General features: G+C 36.2%; 1 protein-coding gene across 4 annotated transcripts in view; it reads right to left on the reverse strand.

Moving 5' to 3' along the window:
* The window catches only part of PIK3C2A (phosphatidylinositol-4-phosphate 3-kinase catalytic subunit type 2 alpha), a 173320-nt gene that overhangs the window by 35802 nt on the left and 118648 nt on the right, over positions 1–18870 (reverse strand). For all 4 annotated transcript variants that reach the window (XM_060105069.1, XM_060105070.1, XM_060105071.1 and 1 more), the window contains 10 exons: positions 16694–16851; positions 15086–15206; positions 14322–14433; positions 12883–12962; positions 12687–12750; positions 5578–5721; positions 3923–3971; positions 3632–3842; positions 1271–1393; positions 9–176 (listed from right to left, as the gene is read on the reverse strand). In XM_060105069.1, the coding sequence (XP_059961052.1) occupies positions 9–176; positions 1271–1393; positions 3632–3842; positions 3923–3971; positions 5578–5721; positions 12687–12750; positions 12883–12962; positions 14322–14433; positions 15086–15206; positions 16694–16851 (1230 nt within the window). The remainder of the gene's footprint in view (positions 1–8; positions 177–1270; positions 1394–3631; positions 3843–3922; positions 3972–5577; positions 5722–12686; positions 12751–12882; positions 12963–14321; positions 14434–15085; positions 15207–16693; positions 16852–18870) is intronic.

Here is an 18870-nt window from a genome sequence, read left to right on the forward strand (position 1 = left end):
ACACTTACCGTTTAAAGTCAAAAAGAGGTAAAGAAACTTTGCCCAAAGCTTCTGGCCCCTTTCTCTGCTTATTAGAATCAGGGGAACTTCCACTGCTCTGATTTAAAATTCCAAAAAGAGTAAGGTGAAGAAGTGATTCTAATGGCAATTGTGATATCTGGATGGGAAAAATGATTCTATGGGGGGAAAATGTATTAATAGAAAAAACAAATTAGATTGAATATGAAGTTTAAGGCTTTAACGAGACTGACAATCTTAGGTATTTTATTTGACTCATCAAATAATCTTTAATCCTGAGTAACCTTTACTTAAGCAGTAAGCTTCGATAACAAATACTATAAAAATCTTAAATAAATTTCATTAAAATTTCAAACACATAACATTTCTCTCTTCAAAAATTTGTTAATGCTTTTACTTAAGACTGACAATGTCAATTTCTAGGCAAAATAATAATCTTTTTTATTTCCTTTAGGAAAAGCTAGATGAATGTTTGAGTATTTCTGATTCGAGATTTATGTGTGCACATACATACACAGACAGACATATATGTTTACCAGTGTTTTGGTTTTGTTTTTGTTTTTTTTAAATCTGAAAGGACACATAAGGCCAACAGTGGTCACTCTGAGGAGCGATGAGATGGTTAAGAGTTGAAAATAAAGTGACACTTTTCACCTCACATGCATTTTTGTATTATTTGATTGCTTTGACAGATGTGTGCTATTTTTATAATTAAAAAATAAAATAAAAATAGGAAACCATTAAATAAATGCAGAATAAAAAGTAAAAAGTTCTGCAATTGCCTACTTGTCTAAATAATGAAGGCATTCCCTTAGCTTGAAGACAATATTTTAAAAATATTAACAGTGCAAAATATCATCTTGTACATGGATTTAAGATAATTTTAAAAATCCGTTAACCAAGAACTAGGCTTCCTATATACAGTGTTACAGAATAAATACTGAACTAAAGCAATGTTATAAAAAACCATTTTGTAGAATTATACGTAACTTTAACTTGACAAAGCCTAGGAAGAATTGATGGCACCTTCTGCAATTTAACAATATGAAGATTTAAAAGAATATTTCAGATTTTTAAATGAGAATTTCAGTCCATTCTATAGAATTGTATCTAGAAGAGACTTTAAGATATCAGTAAGAATTTAATGAATTTTAATGGAACTTGTAATTAAAAATGAAAGCTGTATGCATAAATGGATAAAAGTAAAGAACAGGGCATACTGAAAGAATAAAAAGCCAGAAATTTCACTTACAGTTCATCCCATTTAATAAGATAGAAGAAATTCTTATAAGTGCCAACCTTCTTTGATTGAATAGGTTTAAAAAGATCCTTTCCATTGTAAGTCAGGGAACATATCAAGAAGTATTTTTCATAACTGAGAAAAGAAAAGAGATTAATTTAATTTTTATTTGATAATACAAATTAGTTAACTAATCAAATATGTATCATTAGCCATTCTTACCTAAAAGTGACTATTATCTGAAATAATTTGGTTACCATTCACTTGAATTTATGGAAAAACATCTAAAATTTAACTACTGCAAATCCTACAAAAATAGAGGCATAGCAAAGGGAATACTGAAGGGAACATATATCACTAGGTGCCAGTCTAAAGGAGCCATATTGATACCAGCTGGAGAATTTATCTCAATTTTGCACTCAGTTAGTTATTAGCTTTAGATTTTAGTTAAATGACACTGAATAATTCTTCATTTCTAGGTAAATTCTAGGAAGTAATAGTACAAACATTTATCTCCCCTAGGTGCTATTTTCCTTTGCTAAGCCACTAAAATAGAGTCAGTTTAGCATATTAATGGTGCATGGGCCTGACTTGCACTGAGTCAGTCTTCCTAATCTATTAGGAGTCTTCCATCCAAGGGGACAGATGCTATTGTATTCTTTCACTGGACAGCAATGATTTAGCCCCTAACTGCTACAAGTACAGAGCCGGGTAATATAGTCAGGCAATCTTGTAGGGCAGGAGTTTTAGGTTAAATAAAACTGTATTCTACTAGTACTCTAACTTACTGCTAGGCTTACCCATTAACCATTTTGCTCATACAATCTGTTAATCATTCTAAATATATTTCAAATCTAATCTCACTGGTTCACATAGCTAACTCTTTAATTACTTTTCTCAACCTTCTCCTTTTTTTTTTTGGCCACGCCGCTCAGCTTGCATGATCTTATTTCCCCAACAAGGAATTGAACCCATGCCCTGGGCAATGCAAGCACGGAATCCTAACCACTGGAACCACCAGGGAATTCCCTCAACCTCTTTTTAAATCAGCATTGTATTGGGAGTTCCCTGGTGGGCTAGTGGTTAGGATTCCAAGCTTTCATTGCTGTGGCCCAGGTTCAATCCCTGGTGAGGGAACTGAGATCCCGCAAGCTGTGCGGGGTGGCCAAAAAAAAAAAAAAAAAAAAAAAAAAAATCAGCATTGTATTAACTTTCTTTCCATCTTAATTACCACTGTGTTGTTTTCTACTGAATATTTGTTCTCCTCATTAGTGTCCCTAAATTTATTTGTGTGTATACATGTTTTTGTATGGAGGATGTGGAGGGTATTATACCTGTAACTATTTAAAAGAATGAAATACGTTTAGAAACCAATAGTATCCATTTAAATGCAAGTTCCAAGAGGGCAAAGATTTTTTGCTGCCTTGTTTACTGCTGAATCCCTAGTACTAAGAACACTGACCACAGATGGTGCTGAGTAAATATTTACTGAATGAATTAATATACCACTTTCAAGTCATTATATTATATATTATCTAATGCTCAGTTTATGTTCTAAAGCAGAATTTATGTTTGGTATCTATAACTAGGCTTTATTTTATAGCTATTATATATATATAGCTATTATAAAACAATTTCATTAAAAATATTCAATTTGGGGGCTTCCCTGGTGGCACAGTGGTTGAGAGTCTGCCTGCCGATGCAGGGGACACGGGTTCGTGCCCCGGTCCAGGAAGTTCCCACATGCCATGGAGCGGCTGGGCCCGTGAGCCATGGCCGCTGAGCCTGCGCATCCGGAGCCTGTGCTCTGCAACGGGAGAGGCCACAGCAGTGAGAGGCCCGCGTACCGCAAAAAAAAAAAAAAAAAAAAAATTCAATTTGGGCTTTTCAGTTTATACTAGTCTTTTCCAAATAAGCTGAAGGTGGCAAATTTTTGGCACTGACAAAAAAAATCAAAAAGGAAAAACCCATATTAAAAATTCAATAGAAGAAATATGCTCTTGCATACTTCAAAGTCTAGCAAAGAGTAAACTTTAAACTACTAAAGAGGGGACAAAAGTGTGCTATAGTCCCATTACCCTGGTTCTAAAGGAAAGGCAGAAATAGCAGTCATAAATTGACTAATTTATTAACTAGCATTTGCCCTTGTAAGTTTAAACATATTTTCCTGCCTTTTCTGTATGTAGTGGGGGTGATACTTTTTATTGGAACAGCATCAAACATCTCTATAATTTTTAGGAAAACCACAAAGGTATCTGGTGGATCACGTATCATCCATTTAAATGCCAAGGTAACAGTGGATGCAGCCATTTTTCAAGATTAGATTAGCTTCTAGGTGAAGCTATACATATCTTCTTTTAAATAGTTACTTACTTTGATACCCAGTTACTCGAAATTCCATGTGCAGCAAAAATTGTAAACTGGAGCTGTTCCACTGTGGTCCATGCTTCCTTGATGTTCCTATTACTGTGGGCACAGTCTACAGAACCCCTACCAGAATTTGCATGGAGTCTGAGAAGATCATAAATTGCTGCAGTTAACTGGTCCATGCTTACTTGAACAGGATTTTCAGGATTCAGCGAGCCTAGGTTTAAAGAAATTGTTAATATAATTCTCTGAAAAAGCAACAATTACTCCTAAAATTTAAGGAACTTCAATACATACCTCTAGTTGAACTCTTGCTAGTGACTCCTCCTCCAGACAGTGAAGTCACCTGCTTACATACATACAAATTAGTGAGAAAATCGCCCATGATGTAATATAAAATGTTTACCTTTTATTTCAATACATTTATTAAATTCTATATCAAAGAAATCCTTCATAGGAGAAATTTCCCAAGTGTCCGCAGAATAAAACAATTTAAAAAAGACTGCAAAAAGAAAATGAATATCCCAAATCAAATAAAGAGATGATTTTTAATATGAAGAAAATGCATTTCCATTACTTGCTCTACTATTAGCATGATAAGCATATCCTTAAAGAAACTAAACTCTACTTATTACCATTTAGTGTCTCAAAAAAAGCTCTTATAATTATTTGAATTGAGCTCTCCTTCTACTCTCTGCTCCTTTATCCAGCAAATGAATATAATGAATAGAAGCCTCAGACAACATTAGGACCATGGCAGTTTATCACCTCCAAGAGATTTCAGACATATTTTTTAATTTATAAAAACAAGTACATAATAAGAAAGGAAAAAACAAACAAACAAAACACAAGAGACCCAAATTTCTATATACCATAAGAATAGGCTCTCTGTGAGAATGAATGGATTAAGCTAGCTCCTGAACACTTGTTGAGGAACATGCCATCAGTATAACTTTCCCTTTCTTTAAATTTATCATGTCTTGTGATCCTTCTCTCATTCTTCCAATCAAAGCTATGAACATCCCTCTGAAAACAGTTAATTAAATCCCCGTGGAAACATCACGGGGAGAACTTTTACTAAATGCAACAGTATGATGTCAAGTGAGGGCTCCTAACCTGGTTGCCTCTGAGGCAATTTAAGTCACTATTACTGAGGCTTCTGGGTCTTTCCAATAGGAAGGAGGTATAGTCCAAAGTACTTCCCCGTTGACAATCATGAACACTTCCATCCAGAGGGAGGGAAATGTTAGCTATTACCATCCAGGTCCTTCAAGCGTAGTATTACCTTAAAACCCCAAACCAACTCATTTTTGCCAGAGTTACTCCTCCACACACAAAAAGTTCAGTTGGGCATCCACCTATTCAGTGTCAACTCTCACAAAGTTCTTCAAGGCAGTCCATCTCCTCTTAGGAATTACCCACCTTACCAAGTAAGTGACCAAATCAGCTCAAAAGTAAAAGCCAAAGTTAAAACGGTAACACTTGGGCTTCCCTGATGGCGCAGTGGTTAAGAATTCCCCTGCCAATGCAGGAGACAAGGGTTCAAGCCCTGGTCCGGTTAGATCCCACATGCCACAGAGCAACTAAGCCCGTGCGCCACAACTACTGAGCCTGCGCTCTAGAGCCCACGAGCCACTACTACTGAAGCCTGCGTGCCTAGGGCCCATGCTCTGCAACAAGAGAAACCACCGCAATGAGAAGCCTGCGCACTACAACGAAGAGTAGCCCCCGCTCGCCGCAACTAGAGAAAGCCCGCGCGCAGCAAGGGAGACCTGACGCAGCCAATACGTACATACATATATATACATAAATAAATAAAATTTATTTAAAAAAAAAAAAAAACGGTTAACACTTTGTCTAGCAGTAGCAAAAATCTCCCAGTTTAAGTGATAGATGCTCACTTAGGTACATATTTGCGCGTGATAAAATGCTAATTACTAAAAAATACTCACTTTAGCACTTTTACTCCTTGGAAGATTAACTGCTCTCTTCAGCTTCTTTACCGATTCTGTAATGGCAAGAGTCTCCACACCATCTAAAGCACTGCAGATTTTTCTTACAGCTTTAATTACTTGATCTACCACTCTATGCTGGTTCTTTAAAAATAAAAAGTAAAATAAACATAAGCATGTGAAATTTAAAGGATCTATTTCAGAGATGAAGTAAAAAACCAGACATTTTAGATGTGCCTAAGAACAGATATCCTTTACTCTTTTGTGATGAAAAAGAAAAGAAACAAGATAGCTTTTCAATTACATAAGTTACTTTGAAACAGGAAAAAAGCAGGCCTGGTTAATTTTCACTTTGCCTGTACAATTATTCATATGCAAATGCCTTTAATTTCTTATTAGAATCAGGAGCAAAGGCAATAAATCACTAACAAATTATGAAATCACTTTAAAAAGCTAGAGTTCTTTTTAATTTTCATTTGGGAATAATTTCCACATTAAAAACATCAACACTTCTCGCTCTCCTGAAAAAATGTGGTATCAAAAACCAGGTTGTAAAGCAGAAACTAATTTAAAAAAATGCAAACAAAAAAACAAAACCAGGTTGTTCAGAGACTGGTCACAAATTAATAACACTGGGCAACAGTTACTAAAAGTGAGTCAAATTTCAGCATCATGTGCATCTATACAACCATCACTTTCTAAGTCTTGTCTGATGAAAAAACTTCCATGAGGACAATCCCTCCTTACTATTCAACTACAGCTCATTTCACCATGATTCATGAGTATACATGTACAAATATATTATAAAATAATTTACCTGATGAGCATGATTCAAAAATCCTTCTCCACTCCCCCATCATTTTAAAGTACATATCTCATTAAGAAACAAAAACATTCTATATAATGAATTAATTCATCAAATATTTACACCAAACTTAAATGCCAAGTACTGTTAGAATGGGCTGAAACTCAGTACTGTACCATCCCTTAAACATTTAAAATTTTCCACCTTTGAGGCTTGGCTACCATAAACCAAATGTTCTCTTCATCTTCACACGTAAATGAAACCACCTCATTTTCTCAAATACCCAATTACCTTGCAGTCTTCAGATCCCGAAGGTCCCAATTTTTGCTTACTTGACTTGTATATTTTTGCTCTTCCACCTTCATGCAAAAATCTTTCCAGTTTTGAGGCTCATGCCATTCTCCTATACTATTCTCCATCATTTTTTATGTGCCAGTTATCAATTTATTGTCTATCAGTTCCAAATCCACCCTTCTTTGCTCTACTTTGTGATACTAGAAGTTGACCTTACAAACATTTCTCCTTTGCCAGCTAGCACAATGTTAGGTTTTGTCAACAGAGGGCACTGAAAGGACACTCAAAGGCAATAACAGCAGGAAGGTACTTCTCATCAGGGTTCCAGTCCTCTATTTTTAAATTCAGTATGGAAGCCCAGTGGTCCTCAACAACCCGCTCCAGCTGTACCCTCAAGCCATGCTCCTCCAATCTGACAGCTCTACCAAATTTCTTTACCATAGGCAACTTGTGTGTTCCTGTGATAGCCATACCCTCTTCAAAGAGGCCAAATTTCAGCCTGGGGCTGAGGGAGAGGCTCTATCATAAGTCCTCAAAGTTCCTTCACTATCCACATTGCTCCTCTACGTAGAATTGATAATTGCGTTTCTTTGCACCTGTTACTTCTGGACCCCTCAGAGCAAGGCTGGCACTTTTTTAAGGCCTGACAGCAAATGTTTTAGGCTCTGTGGGTCAAACAGTGTGTCACAATTCAACTCTGCATGAAAACAGACACAGATAACATAAATGAATGAGTAAGGCTGTGTTCCAATAAAACTTCATTTACAAAAACGGGCCAGATTTGTCATGTGAGCCATAATGTGCCAACTCCTGCTTTAGTCCTCTTTTACCCCTTATGGTAATTACCTTTTACTAATTAACAATTCTTTAAATTTCCCTGTTCAAAAAACTACTATAGTTTCTGTTGCCTGACTTGGCCCCTGACTAACTGATCTGCCTTGCCACTGACATGTGGTCACTTCCCCTACTACATGCCTTATTTTTGCTCTGGACGTTTATCTCTATATTCTATAAGAAGCCTCAGTTACATAAATGTCCATGTTGGGCTTCCGTGGTGGTGCAGTGGTTGGGAGTCCTCCTGCCAATGCAGGGGACATGGGTTCGGGCCTTGGTCTGGGAAGATCCCACATGCCACGGAGCAACTAAGCCGTGAGCCACAACTACTGAAGCCCGTGCGCCTGGAGCCCGTGCTCTGCAACAGGAGAGGCCACCGCCGTGAGAGGCCCGTGCACGGCAACGAAGAGTGGCCCCCCGCTCGCCGCAACTATAGAGGGCCCACGCGCAGCAACGAAGACCCAACACAGCCAAAAGAAACTGTCCATGTGGAAAATTCACAGCATCTTCAACCCCATAATTGTACCCTATCAGAATCTTAACCACAATACCATATTCTGATCACAATCTCCTTTGCTTCCAGCCCTCACACCCTCATTCTGACCAAACCTGTTCTCTGAGCTCAGAGACTTCCCTGCTTCTTCTACCAGGCAGCTAATTCTTCTAAAGAAAATCTCACAGCCATAAAGATCCAACAGTCTTCAATTTCAGCAGGCATCTGCATGCCATTTAACATTCCTTTTACAAGCCCTTGGTCAGCTCTCTTTCCCATTCCCCTTAGAAGATGAAGCCAACCATTATTCCTTGCCTCAAAACCCCTACTTGCCACCCTAACTTCATTTTAGTGAAATAAATTAACATCTTATCCCTAGAAAACTAAGACCAGGAGGAATCAAAACTTTGCAACTTCCTGACCTCTCCCATAAACCTACCTAAGAGAAATCAAGACATACATCCACACAAAGACTTATACATGAATGTTTGTAACAGCATTATTCATAATAATCAAAAACTACAAACATTCAAAATGTCAGTTATTGGGTAACTGGATAAATAAAATGTGGTATATCCATAAAATGGAAGTATTCAGCAATAAAAAAAAATTGTGGATACATACTACATGGACAGAGCTTAAGAACAGTATGCTATGTAAAAGAAATCACATGTAAAAGATTACATAAGGTATGATTCCATTTATAGGAAATCTCCATTAAAGGCAAATCTACTGAGAGAGGAACCAGATCAGTAGTGGTTTGGGGCTGAGGATGGGAATGGGGAATGACTGGAAAGTAGTACACGGAAACTTTTGGGAGTGATGAAAATATCCTAAAAGTGGACTGTAGTGACAATTATACAACTCTATGCGTTTGCTAGACGAATCATTGAATTGTACACATCCAATGGGTAAATTTTATAGTATATAAATTATACCTCAATAAAGCTATATAAAATATGGGGAATAAATATGATAGAGAGTCACTACTATTTCTGATAAGATGGTCAGTGAAGAGCTCTCTGATGAGACAACATTTGAGCACAGACGTTAATAAACTGAAAGGGTAAGTCATGCAAGTATCTGGGGAAAGAGCATTAAAAGGAGGGATAAGCACAAGGGTCCCAGCTGGGGAGCATACCTGCAGATCAGCTAGAACAAAGGAAGAAAGGGGTAGGAAGCCAGATCAGAGAGGTAGTGGGTCAGAATGTGTAGGGCCTTGAAGCAACAATTAGGGATTTGAATTTTACCGACTGAGATGGTAAACAGTACTTTGAACAAAAGAGTGGCATGATTTAATATTTTTAAGGGTTTATAAATTTTATTAATCTTTTCAAAGAACCATCTTTTGGCTTTGATTTTCTCTTATTTTACATTTGCTTTCTGTAATTATATTCATTTTTTTAAATAATTTTTTAATTTTGGAACAATTTTAGATTTACAGAAAAGTTGCAAGAATAGTAAAGAGAGTTCTCACTCAACATTAAAGGAAACTGGGTTAAGTAACTTCTTACATAACCATGTTAAATTTGTCAAAACTAAAACATTAACACTCATTAAATTACTATTACCTAAACTGCAGGCTTTCTTCAGATTTCACCAGTTTTTCCACTAACGTATTTTTCCTCTTCTAAGATACAATCCAGGATACCACATTGCATTTAGTGATTTATTTTTAAAAGATAATTTCAGTTGCCTATTGAAGACAGGCTATAGAAGGACAGGTAGAAGCTGGAAGACCAGTAAGGAACTGCTGTTAACTACTATAGCTGACTAGGAGTATAGTTTTGGTAGTGATGAAGGGTGGTCACATTCTCAATGTATTTTCGAGGCAGAGCTGACAGGAATGAGACTGCATATGGGATGTGAAATATCTTTTTCTTGAGAAATAAAATATGACTACAAGATTTTGGCCTGAGCAAATGGAAGGACAGAGTTGCCATTTCTTAAGAAGGGGAAGACTGATGAAAAGATATGAAGGGTAGCATAAAAATTCAGGTTCATATATCTTAAATTTGAGATGTCAGACATTCATATAAAAAATATCAAGTAACAGACATTTGAATCTGAAGTGATGATCAACATATGTAGGGTATTTAAGGACATGAGATTAAATGAGATCACCTATGATGTGAATAGAGAGAGAAGAAAAGAGGTCCTAGAACTGAGCACCCTGAGCATTCTAATGTTATAGAGGTCAGGAAGATAAGGAGATCATAAGGAGCTCCAAAGCCACAAGTAACAGTGAAAACAGAGCAGACACTGGAAGTAGGAGAACCAAGAATGTGGTATCCCAGAAGCCATGTGAGTGTTTCAAGAAGGAAGAAACGATCAACTCTATCAAACACAATAGAACAGTTGAGAAAAAGAAAGACTAAGAACTTATTACTGGAATCATGATCATTGAAGTCCTTGATGATCTTAAGTGCAGTTTCAGAGACCCATTGAGAATGAAAGCCTGGTTGGAGTGGGTTCATAAGAGAATGAGAAGAGAGGAAGTGTAAGCAGAAAAAACAGATTAACTTTCAAGTTTTGCTATAAGGAGAATAGAGAAGTAGGATGATTGCTGCAGGGGGATGTGGATTTTTTGTTTTATTTTAAGATGGGAGTATACCCATGTCTCCATCCTTGAACTTTTTTTTTTCTCTACCTGCAGTGGTTTTCTTGGTGATCTCATCCAGTTTTATGGCTGCAAAGTATTTATATTCTGATGATTCCCCAGTTTATTATCTCCAGCCTGGATCTCCTCCATTAAATTCCAGACTCATATCCAACTGCCTACTCAATATCAGTACTTGGATGAATAATAGTCATCTCAAACATAATGTTCAAAACTGAGCTCAGATCTTCCCCACAAACCTGTTCTTCTCTGTTTTCTACATCTCACTAAAAGCAACTCCAAATTTCCAAATGCTCAGGTAGAAAACCTTGGAATTATGCTTCTCTCTCTCGCTCATGCTCCACATCCAACCTATTGGTAAATCCTCCTAGCATTAACTTCAAAATTATCACAGAATTCAACCCCGTCTCATCACTTCTGGTCCAAGCCATCATTCTCCCTCCTTTGACTAGCAAAAAATCTTCCTCATTGATTTGTTTCCACTCTTGCCCCCTTCCTCACTCTATTCTAGCCTAGCAGACCTTATATATACCAGGCACACTTCTCCCCCAGATAACCAGGTAGCTTCTTCCTCTCCTTCTCCAGTTCTTTACTCAAGTTCATTTTCTCAATGAGGCCTTCTCTGATTACCTTATTTGAAATTGCAACATTACCCTCCTCTATGTTTCTCTAATAGCACTTACCACCTGATATAACATATACCTTGCTAGTTTATTTTATTGTCTGTTTCCTCTAACTAGAATGTAAATTCTCTAAAGGGCAAGGATTACAGTTTCTTTTGTCCCCTGCCACATCCTCAGCACCTACAACAGTGCCTTGAGAGGAGATACTCAGTAATATTTATTGGATAAATCAACATAATTATATATTGATAAAAAGTATAACAGTAGCTAGAAATCTGGAAGTCATCCTACACTATTTCTTCTTCTCTTACATCTCATTACCTATCAAAATCTAACCAATTTTATCTACTAAATATTGTTAATCAGTCCCTCCTCTTTACCTGTACCATACTCACTGTCTTTTACCTGGACTACTATCAAAAACTTTCCAAATAGTGTCCCTGAAACCAATCCTGCCAAGCCTAAATTTAGCTTCCACAGTTTGGCCAGAGTGACTTCAGAGCTCAAGACTAAACAAGTCACCCACCCCACCCCACTCCACTTCCTACCCTCTGCTTAAAACACCTTGAATGGCTACAGGAGGGGTCAAGAAACTTTTCCCGTAAAATGAAAATAGTAAATAGTTCAGGCTTTGCAGGACATATGGTCTCTGTCCCAAATACTCAACTTTAGTATTAGAGCACAAATGCAGTCATAGAAAATATGCAAACCAATGGATGTGGCTGTGTCCCCCAAATTTTTCTTTACAAGAATGTAGAGTGGACTGGATATGGCCCCCAATCTGGAGAATAAAGTAAAACTCCTTCACATGAATTATATGCTGGTAATTTATATCTGGCTATCTCCAATTTCATCTTTGAACCTTCACTTCACACTTTGTATTAGAGAAGTGTTTACACTTCCACATATGTATCGTACCTATGTACTTTTGTTCACATGCCCTTCCCAACTATCTTCTAGCTAACTCATACTGTTTAAGACTTGGCTCTGGCAACATCCCTTCTTAGAGGCCTTCCTTGAACCTTCAAGTTGGGAGAAGTGCCCCTCATCAATCTCTCAAAGGACGCCAACACACACCTCTATTCTACATTTACTATATTGAAATTCTGTTTAAATCTTTCTTCGCTAGTTTTAAGTTCCTGGTAGGTGGGGATTAGGTCATTCATTTTCATAACTCCAGCATTTAGCATATAGCAAGCATTCAATAAATGCTTTTTGAATTGAAGGTTCCTCTTAGTAATAAAGCTCAGGTAACTCAAGCATTACTGAGAATTTTTGTTAATATGTTGGGTCAGAAAACAAGTTATCGAATGTCAACTTCAAGAATATAGTTTAAATAGTCCTTCTAAAATATTTAACCCAATTCCAACATTAGTATTTAAGAGTGTACAGAGAAAAGAATCTTTAAATCATCAAGCCAAAATGTGAATTAAGACTTACTTCAATTTGAAGAGCCAGTTCCACTTGGTTGTGATAAGAATCTAAAAGTTCTTCAACAGGATGTCTGAAATAAAGAACAGTTATTGTGGCTGAAAGATACCATATGCAAAAATGATCATTTTATTCACCAAAATAAGTGCATTCACAACCAAAAGTAACGTTTGAAAACCTGAAATTAATGTTTTAGATGCCACACCTTGTCATGACTTCTTTATAAGGTTTTTCTATTTGATGCAGGTGTTTGTTTAAATCCACAGGTGTTTCATCATCTTCTGCCTAAATAAACATACAGACAAATGTTTACCAAATAATGAAATCCATTCTTTGGTCTTTCTATTGCCAAATTAAATAAGGTTAAGCATATGATAAATTCTTGAAATGAAAGTGACTTTTGAGAACCGAGGCCTGTGCTATAGAGAGAGAATGGAGAGCTAAAAGCACTTTTTGTTTGTTTGTTTGTTTTTTCGGTACGCAGGCCTCTCACTGTTGTGGCCTCTCCCGTTGCGGAGCACAGGCTCCGGACGCGCAGGCTCAGCGGCCATGGCTCACAGGCCTAGCTGCTCCGCGGCATGTGGGATACTCCCGGACTGGGGCACGAACCCGCGTCCCCTGCATCGGCAGGCGGACTCTCAACCACTGAGCCACCAGGGAAGCCCTAAAAGCACTTTTAAAGATGGCTGACAGCCAAATGAAGGTGGGGTGGGAACCAGATGAGAAGAGATCACCTGAATTTCTGCATTTTTTATAATGATAATCAAATTTCCTTCTACCTTACCTTCAATAAATAAGGCACTGGTCTCTTCAACCATAACCCTTACTATTCAAAATACTCAAAAAAACATCATGCCTTAAGAAACTGAAAAGAGAAGTTACTAATGATTGCTAAAATGTACTGAGTTTTGTGAAATAGTTTCCACCCAAGTGAAATAAATTCTACCTAACATAGGAGCAAAACCTAGGAAAATAAAGAAAAGAGAAAGTAGAAAACATTGGTATTTTTCCTCCTAAAATTCTACCAAATGAATGATTATCTTTAGAGGTTAATCATCAAGTGTTTATACAGTAATAAAATGGCCTAATTTCTTGCATTCTATTTTGCTTTAACCTCAAAAGAAAGTACTATAGTTTTCATTTTGTGAAAAATAATGTATTTTTCTCAGTTTGGTGCAAAGGTCAACGTGGATCTTTTTCTCCCCAAAACCATATTTAGAATTCAAAATCTTTCTTCTTCCTCATTTCTCCTTGACTGACCCTGATGTTTTCATTGTGTAACTTGTGTAAAACTATTACAGGCCAAACTTTTATAATTCCTCCACTTTGATTTTCAAACATGCCTCCAACTCTGAGTAGTATGCTACCTAAACCAACATGATTGAAAGTCTCCCCCACGTCTGCTAAAACTCTCCCCACATCTGCTTTATCCTGTAGGGGATAAAGAGTGCCTCACTCCCAGTCAAACCCAAAACTCTCAGAGCACGTACAAATTGCAAATTGGCTGATTAGCAATTATTTAGAATTATATATTAATCTAAACTAATATTAATCTAAAATTAATATTTAATAATTAATATCTAAATTAATCTAAAATTATTTAGATTCAACCAAATGCAATTCAGTTATAGGGTACACACTTACTGTTCGGGCCAGATTTTGGCACATTGCGCTGAAGGTCAAAAGTTGTAGTTTAATCTCTGTGTCCCATTTTCGACAGTTTTGAATATGTTCATGACTTCCAAGACAATGATTACTGTTAAAATATATCAATTATTCATCAATGTTATTCTCCTCAAACTAGAAATTATACAGGTGAGAGTAAAATGTAAATTGTATCTGCATCAGGAATTGAAGAGAATGGTAAAATACAGAGATTTTTTTAACCAAGTGTGAGCATTTAAATAGAGAAATAATTCTACATGAGAAGAGTTAAAGCAAAAAAGAAAGAAGATGAAGACAAACACGGAAAAAAAACAGGGACAGAGCATTTCTAGTAGGTTCAGAAAAAGATTCATATAATGATTATTTCAGGCAACTAAAAGGAAATCACAGCTAAACACTGTATATAAAGTAATACTGCATGCTACAAAAGGAAAATGGAGTCCATAATGATGTAACTATTGCCTCTCTGCAGAAAGAAAAACAACTTTAAATTCACTTGTCAACCAACTGCCCACCATTCTTCCCATCTAAGACTATCAGCTTCTTAAGGGCAAGATGCTCTACTGTCTTAGACATGATGTCTTAGACAACGTATATCTTAATATAAGTTAACTGATCTAATAAACCAATTCACTAGGACCCAATGTGGTTTTAGATTATAAATTTAACTTGAAAATTTTCTAATTTAATCCATTAAAATGAAATTTCCAAAAATGTTGCTCAATAATTAAATGAACACTTACTTCTGTAGCACTTCCTCTTGACCACAAACTTTAAGAACATAGCTGCCAACATCTACTTGATTCAAGTCATCATGTACCCAGCAAAGGGCTTGCATTATTATGATTTCTACAGTAGAACTCACTGTAAAAGAGTTAGTCATCATTTTCATTTTACACATTCAACTCTAAGTATATACCTATTCAGACTGTATTTCTTATAATCTAAAACAGCACTATATAAGAGAACTATAAGGCAGGACACATATATAATTTAAAATTTTCTAGTAGCCATGTTGAAGAAAGTAAAAAGAAACAGATGAATCTAATTTCAATAATATATTTTATTTAACCTAATATATCCAAAATATCATTTCAATATATAATTGGTATTTCAAAATTACTAATGGGACATCTTACATTCTCTTTTCAAAGTAAGTCTTTGAAATCCAGTGTGTATTTTACACTTATAGCACATCTCAATCTATATTAGTCATATTTCAAGTAATCAATAGCCACATGTAGCTAGTGGTTATCGTATTAGACAGGACAGATCTAAGCTAAGAAAGCCACCTCTGTTTTACAGACTCCTCCAAAAAGGATGGCACTTAGCAGTGTCTAGCAAACAATTATTTAAACCAAATCATAAGGAAAAAGAATCACCATTTTAAACATTTGACATTTGCCTGGTAAATTATCCAATGAAGAATAAAAATATAGAAAGTAGGAAGTATTATTCAATTATCATTCTTCACAATAGCTGGATACTAAGATTACAAACCATTAAAAACTAAAGTAACCTATTTCTATACTTAGAGCTTTTATGTTCAACTTAGAAGACAGTGACTACATTCAGAATTCATGAAAATTAACAGCTTGGCAGAAAAGGCCATAAAACCTCTATCTAATACAATAGTTACATTTCTGAACACATTTATATGTATTGTAACAGTTATTATTTAAACACACAAAGCACTTCTACTATAATATGGTTACATTTCTTAAAAGAGATGTACACTATAAATGTGCACATTTATGAAGCACCAAACAATAGGCATTTGATATACTTTTAAATGAATCAGATCTTGATATATCAAGTCAAAATTTGATACGAATCAAAACATTTGCTATCAATGCTTATCCATGCTTATTTCAATCAAGAAGCTTATTGACCTTACTTTCCTTCAATTTTAGTATTAATTCTTACTGCATACGATTCCCCAAACCAAAATTTAAGGTATGTTTAAAAAGAATAAGTCTTCCTTTAGAATATAAAGAATAGGACTATAATTAGCCTTGCTAGCTAATGCTTTTGGGCTTTGGCCAAGAGCCACTGATTAACCAAATTACTTAGCATCTTTCAGAGAAATATGTAGTTATAAAAGTAAACTGGTTTTTCTCTAACCAAACCAGAAAACTATCCATATGAACACCAATTTCTGGAAAAGGATAACTAATGCATGTTAAGTATTTTAACACACACACACACACACACACACACACACACACAGATTTTTAAAGGATACCTAATGATAACAGAGTCAGTTTATTAAAAGAATGATAACATTAACATTTTAAACATTTTCTCCCTAATCAGAGCAAAACAAGATCGTTGGGGAACTATGAACCTACCATCGCATGTAAAGGTAACTGGTAGCTGAAATCCTTCAATTTCAATGGAGACCTTCACGCTAGCATTTTCTCCACATATGTTTCTTTGCACTGTGACTGGACTTAACAAATAGCCTGGATTTGTGCAGTGATTGGTATATGGAAAGCTGGCCTTCAATCTATTCACAAAAAACAAGAAATTAAATTCTTTTTTTGAAAGCTGCATTTGAGAGCCCTGAACAAGGCTTTGCATGCTTATAGCCATTCAATTCTGTGTTATTGTCCAATTCTAGAGCAGCTCAGGAGAAATACAATGAATGGACCCCTGTCAAAACTCCAAAACACCACCATTTGCCTTTTAAATAAACAGAATCCAAGGAAAGAGATTAAGTACTGCCAGGACAGCTCTGGTAACACTATCAACATCAACAAAACACACACTGGATACACAGCATTAAATGAGGTTCTCTTCTTCAGATTTTTGGCTAAACAGTATAATTTCACTAAATGTACATTTTTAATGAACCATTGACAATACAGGTGATAGCCCTAAATTGTAACTGCCAGAGGGATGAAAAGTTTGTTGTCTTTTTAAAATCTTTTTTTCTGACATCCTTTTTCCTACACACTGTTTTTGGTTGTCAGCATGATAGAAAAACATAGACAATGGGTTTTTACAGTGCTATGAGGCCTTTATTCCCTCAAAGTGATTTCTAAGACTTAGGGAATGGCAAAAAAATTGCCTGTGAAGTATTCTTGGTATTCATAGTAGCAAAATACTTTAAATTTAAATATATAAGCCAGGTGTATGGCTAAACTCCAGATAGCACTTCTATTATCTGAAGACAAAGGAGGATTTGATGCCTTCTTTAAACCTGTGGGCTTCCTTTAACTGACTTTCTTCTGGAAGTTAGAAGACAAATTCCACTTCTCCCATCTGCTTTTCACAGGGCTATAAAGGGAATGAATGCTGGAAGTTTTATCTATTCGCTTCTATAGAGATTAAAATAATCAAGTTATAGGAACAGAATAAAATAGTTTGAGTTGACAATAAGAAAGCTTCTGGAGAGGCAGGCAGCAAGTGTAACTATTTGTGCACTACCGCTAGAGTCAGACTTCCTAAGTTTAAATCCTGATTGTACTACTGACTAGCTGTGTAATCTTAGGCAAGTTATTGAATCTCCTTGTTGCTTCAGTTTCCTCTTCTATAAACTGGGGATAATACTACTACTAACTTCATGGGGTTGTGAGAATTATGTGAATTAAGTTTATAAGGACACTCAGAACAGTGTCTAGTACATGGTAAGCTTTATAAGCATCTCGTCAAATAAATGAATAAATGAATAAATCTGGTTTCTTCACTGTGATCTTAAGTGCCACAAAGGATCCAATATTAAAAAGAAATGTGATTGAAAAAAAAGGTAATATAAAGTAATAAACTTAAATTGATGTTGGAAATGCACCTTTAGATATGGACACATTATCTTCAAATATTTGATTGTTGCCAAGCTTACCCCTCTATAACACAATGACAAGACCTTCACAGGACCCAGCCTAAGATTTTTTATTGTTTCTCACATACTTGGTATTCTTGTTTCCTATGAAACAAGAAATACCATATGAAATAAGATACTTATAGCAAATCACATAGATAACTAATATATAAAACACTAAAGAACTTTATCTATATCCAAGGAAGCCTTCAATTTTCAGAAATCCTTAAGGATGGTAAAAGGAAAATCAGAAATTCCTGATGACAGTTCAGAAAACAAGAATTTACTGGACAAAAATTCTAGTGATAAAAAGTTACATATAAAAATGAGGGTTTGGGGCTTCCCTGGTGGCACAGTGGTTAAGAATCCACCTGCCAATGCAGGGGACACGGGTTCGAGCCCTGGCCCGGGAAGATCCCACATGCCATGGAGCAACTAAGCCCGTGCGCCACAATTACTGAGCCTGTGCTCTAGAGCCCGCGAGCCACAACTACTGAGCCCACGTGCCACACAACTACTGAGCCCGCATGCCACACAACTACTGAAGCCCGTGCACCCAGAGCCCATGCTCCGCAACAAGAGAAGCCACGGCAATGAGAAGACTGCGCACCACAACAAAGAGTAGCCCCCGCTCACCACAACTAGAGAAAGCCTGCACACAGCAACAAAGACCCAACGCAGCCAAAAATAAATAAAAAATAAAAA

This window comes from Mesoplodon densirostris, chromosome 7, assembly GCF_025265405.1.
Source record: "Mesoplodon densirostris isolate mMesDen1 chromosome 7, mMesDen1 primary haplotype, whole genome shotgun sequence".
NCBI lineage: Eukaryota > Metazoa > Chordata > Mammalia > Artiodactyla > Ziphiidae > Mesoplodon > Mesoplodon densirostris.